We start from the raw sequence: 5,175 nt of genomic DNA, 5'->3' as shown, positions 1-5,175 counted from the left end.
GGCCTGGGGTAGCCTCTCCCTGCAGACTCCTGTCCCAGAGAGTCACATGGAAGACTTCCTCACGGCATTCAGGGCTCGGCGCCAATGTCACCCCTCAGCAAAGCTCTCTCTGCGCGCTTCCCATCTACGGCAAGCTGCACGCCTCCTCCCTCCCGGACTGGCTGTGTCACTACCCTGGCGCTGTCTTCCTGGAACCTCACACCATCCGCCGTGATCGGGTTTGGTCTCATGTGCTTCTGGCCGTCGGCCGCCTCCCAGGCCCGTGAGTGGCACGCTTGCTGGCTGTGGGACCGAAGGGTTGATGGAGCGCTAAAGGGAGGGGTGGAGGTCACGTGTGCAGGGGGGGTCGCACTGGCCCCTGGGGTGCCCGGCGGGCCACCCAGCACGCTCTGGCGGCTGGCACGTGGGGCATCCGCGCAGGGCCTGCGGCTGCAAGGCGATCGCAACGACGGGCCCGGTGTGAGCCCGGAGCTGTGGCGTGGACGCCCCCGGAGGTGCAGTGCGGGCTCCGTCCCCCAGGCCGGCTGCAGCCAGGGAGGCCCGCTCCTCTGCCTGCGTCTCGGGGCTCCTCGTGGCTGTCCTCAGCCCCAGCCCCCAGCCCGCCCACACAGCCGCCCCCCCTTTCCACCCAGCAGTCGCCATCCCGGCTAGGCCCGGCCTGGGGCTGGGGGTACCTCCCTGGCTCTCAGTCATCAGGAGACGCCCCTACAGGACACACGGGCCCTGTGCGTCCAGAGAAGGTTCCAGAGGGGGCTGCGGGGATCAGAAGAGCTCGGCCGCAGGACAGGAGACGCTGTGGGGAAGGCCTTGGGGGGCAAGTGGGGGTGCAGGGGGAAGGGTTCTCAGCGTGCTGCTTGCGGGCCAGAGGGAGCCATTGGCGGAGGTGACCCCTCGGCTCACCTGTGGGCCGGGGTGGGGGCGCCCCGGGAGGGGGCCGAGGGGCCCACTGAGAAGGGCTCAGCCGTCCTTCCCATCCCCTGCCCAGGTTGTAACCTGCAGGCGCCTCTCGTCCCTCGCACCCCGCCCTGTGTCCCCTCCTCCAGCTGCTGGCTCACACATGGCCCCTGAGCGACAGGCTGGGGAAGGACTCGGCCTGGCTCTGAGCCGTCGGCGTTCACACCTGGGGTGATCTGGCTTCACCCCCAGCCCTGCCGGATCCCACTGAGCCTGTGTGAAAAAAAGTGGGAATAATAGTCACGCGTGCCTCCCGGGGCTGCCGTGGGCATCAAGTGACACCCTGGGGGTGAAGCTCCCACAAATGGGAGATGTGCTCACATACACCCTTCTGGGGCCCTGAGGCACGGGCGGGTCACCCGGTCCTTCGGCAGGTTTATCTTTATTGCGTCACACATAGACTGGCCTGCAGAGGCACCAGCCCAGCACCGGGGGCTGCAAACCGCAGTTCCAGGAGCCCCAGAGGCCCCCACAGGAACCCCCGGGGGTAAGTGCACCCTGGGACGCCGACTTGGATGTTGGGTGAGGAACGGGGAGGCCAGGCTCTGTCCCCGGGGGCTCACAGGCTGGCGGGGGGTGGGGGTGAGGGCAGCTTGAAGCCCATGGGGGACACTCGAAAGGTGGGGCCTCGGCGTCCTAAGCCGGGAGATGTGGGTATGGGGTGGCTTCCTGAGGGGGAGGGGCCAGAGCAGGTGCCCAAGGACAGCGGGCGGGCTGTCAAAGGCAGCTGTCGAGGGAGGGTTTGGGGAGGGGGGTTCCTGTAAGAAGCCGGCAGCCACAGGGAAAGGGCACACATGGCTGTGGCCGCGAGGCTGGCTGCCCGGTTAGGCGAGGCCCAGGGAGACCAGCGCGTCCACCAGCGGACACAGAACGAGCAGCATGGCAGGGAAGAGGAGCCCGGCACGGCTTGGAGAGAAGTTTCTGGTGTCCGGGGCTGAGCCCCGGATGGTGCTGGCGATCCATGCACTGTAGACGCTGACGTTGATGTACACCCCTGGCCTTTTTGGGAGGGCGCAGTCAAATCCCCAGCTCACGACGCCTGCCTGGGTCCAGACTCCACCAAGGTCGCAGACCAGGGGGCCTCCGGAGTCACCCTGGAGAGAAAGGAGGAGTCCAGAAGGGGAGGGGCGTTCACAGGGGCCTCCCTTCAACACCGCTGGCTAGGTCTAACACACGGGTTGGTGTGGGCTGGATGTTTCTGGAAGGCAGCAGAGGTCTGCCAATTAGGGGGGAAACCACTGGCATATGGGACAAATAATGTGATGGAAAAACCATAGTCTCTAAATAAAACCGTGCATTTCAGAGCCAGGGCTTTGAGAAGCACCTCTGTGTTCTTTTTGATGAAACCATCTGTGATAATACTAAGGGCACGTGAGATAAAGTGTGTTTGGCTTATGAAAGCAGACAAGGAGGGGCGCCTGGGTGGCTCAGTCGGTTACTCGTCTGACTTCGGCTCAAGCCGTGATCTCGCAGTTCACGAATTCGAGCCCCGCTTTAGGCTCCGTGCTGATAGCTCAGAGCCTGCAGCCTGCTTCAAATTCGGTGTCTCCCCCTCTCTCTGCCCCTCCCCGACTGGCTCTCTCCTCTCTCTCCCTCTCATAATAAATATTTAAAAATTTTTTTAAATAAAAGCAGGCAAGGAAAGACCAAACCAACTCAGCCCAGAAGTGACCTTGCTCCTCAGGACAATTTGCTCAAAGGCGCTGAGTGTTATTTTTTGGAAAGAAAAAAAGAAAAAGCCCAAAGGGCCAAAAAGAAAAAGATCTAGGGATAGAGAAGATGGTCACAATTTGTTTAAGCATGTTTGCAAGTATTTCACGTTCTGACGATGTTGAGGAGATGTTTAAGTGAGACAGAGTCCGGGAACAGATTTTTTTCTTTTCAAATTGACCCTGGTATGTATGTATGTATTTGAGAGAGAGAATCCCAACCAGGTTCTATGATGTCAGTGCAGAGCCCAATGCGGGACTTGATCCCACGACCCTGGGATAATGACCTGAGCCGAAATCAAGAGTCAGACGCTCAACCCACTGAGCCACCCAGGCGCCCGACCCTAGTGTTTCAAACAATGCGCCCTCCCCCACCCTGGGGGTCCTGGGGGGTGATGACGACTGGGAGACCCCGGCCCCACGGGGGGTGGCTCGCTCACCCCGCAGGCATCCTTCTGGCCGCTCTCGAAGCCGGCACACAGCATGTCCTGGAGGATGGCGGACCCCGCGCCCACGGTGCCGGGACTCTCCAGGTAGTAGCTGTTACACGTCTGGGCGTCGATGAGGGGCAGTTTCAGCTCCTGCAGGGTGAAGGGCGGAGGGAGCGCTGCGGGGAGGAGCAGAGCAGAGCTCAGAAGGGGGGTGACCGCCTCCTGGCTCTCAGCCGCTGCGTGTCACATCTGCCTGTCACCACCCTGCTGCTGCAGGCACGATGGCCTGCATTTGTATTCGGGAATCCCTGGCAAACCTGCCCGGGTAGCAGGCCGAGCCGTCGGCACAGATGCAGGTCACTAGGAAGAGCCGCTGCTCTCCCCAGGGTCGGCCTCCCGCACAGGCCCGGGCGGGGGGGGCAGGCTGGACACACAGTGAGCTGTGCGACAAGAGCCACGCCCCTGGCCATACAGTGTGGCTGTCGCTTCCACCGAATGATCCCTCTCTTCCCGGCTCCCCAAGGTTCAGGGCAAAAGCGGCTTGAATGTTGCCTCTCAAAAATTCATGTCGGGGCACCTGGCGGCTCAGTCAGTTGAGCGTCCGACTCGACTTCGGGTCAGGTCGTGATCTCATGGTTCTTGAGATCGAGGCCCGAATTGGGCTGTGCTCAGACAGGGCGGAGCCTGCTTGGGATTCTCTCCCTCCCTCCCTCCTTCTCTGCCTCTCCCCCACTTGTGCACGCTGTTTCGCGCTCTCTCTCTACGGACATAAATAAACTTAACAAAAATCCATGTCCACACAGCACACCTCAGAATGTGACCTTCTGTGGAAATAAGGGTTTTGCAGATTAATTAGTTAAGATGAAGTCGTGCTGGGTGGAGGCGAGCCAGAAAAGGACACACAGAGGAGAGGCCGTGTGGAGATGGAGGCAGGCCCGGGGGGACGCGGCCATCAGCCAAGGAGCCCCAGACCCGTCCGGGAGCCACCAGAAGCTGGAAGGAGCGGGAAGGACCCTTCCCTGGAGCCTTTGGAGGGAGCCCCGCCCTGCCAGCAGCATCTTGACATCAACACCGTGGCCTCCAGAGTCGTGAGAGGCTACACTGTGTTGTTTCAAGCCCCTCAGTTTGTGGGAATTTGTTACGGCGACCAAGGAGGAGGTGCTGGTACGGTCTGCTGACGGAGGTGACGGCTGGCTGCCGGGACACTGTGTGTCGAGAATGTCCTCCCGCCCGGCCCTGTCAGGAGCCCCTGGGACGCGTCACTCCGTGTAACCCTACGTTGACCCCATGAGGTTACTGGAGACACTGCGTGTCAGAGGGGGGAAGCCACAGCCCAGCGAGGCTGGCGGTCACCCAGCCAGGACTGAGCCAGGCGAGCAGGCCCTGGCTCGAGGGCAGGGGCCATGTGTGGATTCTGCAGACGTACGAGGGGCCCCGGCACTGGGCGCTCCGAATGTTCCTGGCCCCAGTGGGGGCCGGCATTGCGGAGCCCTGTCGGGGCCTGGCTTTAGTGCTTTGCGTCCTACGTGCTGGGAGGGCAGGCTGCTCCTTCACGGTCGTGGCAGTGTTTCAGCGGCCGCCGTCTGCCGCGAGCGGGCTCCGTGTTCATCTCGCGGGAGTGTGGTGGCGGGTGCAGCCGGGCCTGGGGAGGGAGGCCCTAGGGAGGCCCCGTCAGCACCGGTGGCCCCCACCCCCTGCCGCACTCTCTGGGTGTCCTTACGTAGGCTCGTGGCGACGTTCCCCCAGCCGGTGACCCAGCACCAGGTGCCGTGACCCAGGGGGTCTCCAGGTTTGGGGAGGCAGACCGGAAGGATGTGGCCACTGAAGGTGACGGGAGAGGCCAGCCGCACCAGGGCGATGTCCGCTCTGTTGTTCTCCTCCCAGTACTCGGGGTGCGTGATGACCTGGGCCACCGCGTGGAGCTCCTGGGGGTCCCCGGCCTGGGGGTAGGAGGAGATGGAGCCCAGCAGCACCAGGTAGCTGGACAGCGGCTGCTTCCTGGAGATGGGCGAAAGCACCGGGGTGTGAGGGCCGTGCCCGGGTCCCACGGCCGGTGGCCAGGGACCACCTCAGGGTGGGAG

The 5,175-nt window shown here is 62.9% G+C and overlaps 1 protein-coding gene across 1 annotated transcript in view; it reads right to left on the bottom strand.

Annotated features, from left to right (window-relative positions):
- Positions 1–1,778: 1,778 nt before the first annotated feature.
- The window catches only part of LOC144230432 (serine protease 33-like), a 4,787-nt gene continuing 1,390 nt past the window's right edge, over positions 1,779–5,175 (bottom strand). The window contains exons 3-5 of the mRNA XM_077762770.1: positions 4,815–5,092; positions 3,104–3,270; positions 1,779–2,048 (exon numbers count right to left, since the gene is read on the bottom strand). Of these exons, the coding sequence (XP_077618896.1) occupies positions 1,779–2,048; positions 3,104–3,270; positions 4,815–5,092 (715 nt within the window). The remainder of the gene's footprint in view (positions 2,049–3,103; positions 3,271–4,814; positions 5,093–5,175) is intronic.

The sequence above is a fragment of the Crocuta crocuta genome, unplaced genomic scaffold (genome assembly GCF_008692635.1).
Source record: "Crocuta crocuta isolate KB4526 unplaced genomic scaffold, BGI_CrCroc_1.0 scaffold234, whole genome shotgun sequence".
NCBI lineage: Eukaryota > Metazoa > Chordata > Mammalia > Carnivora > Hyaenidae > Crocuta > Crocuta crocuta.
Note: the sequence above shows the minus strand (reverse complement) of the source record. Positions and strands in the feature narration are given on the sequence as shown.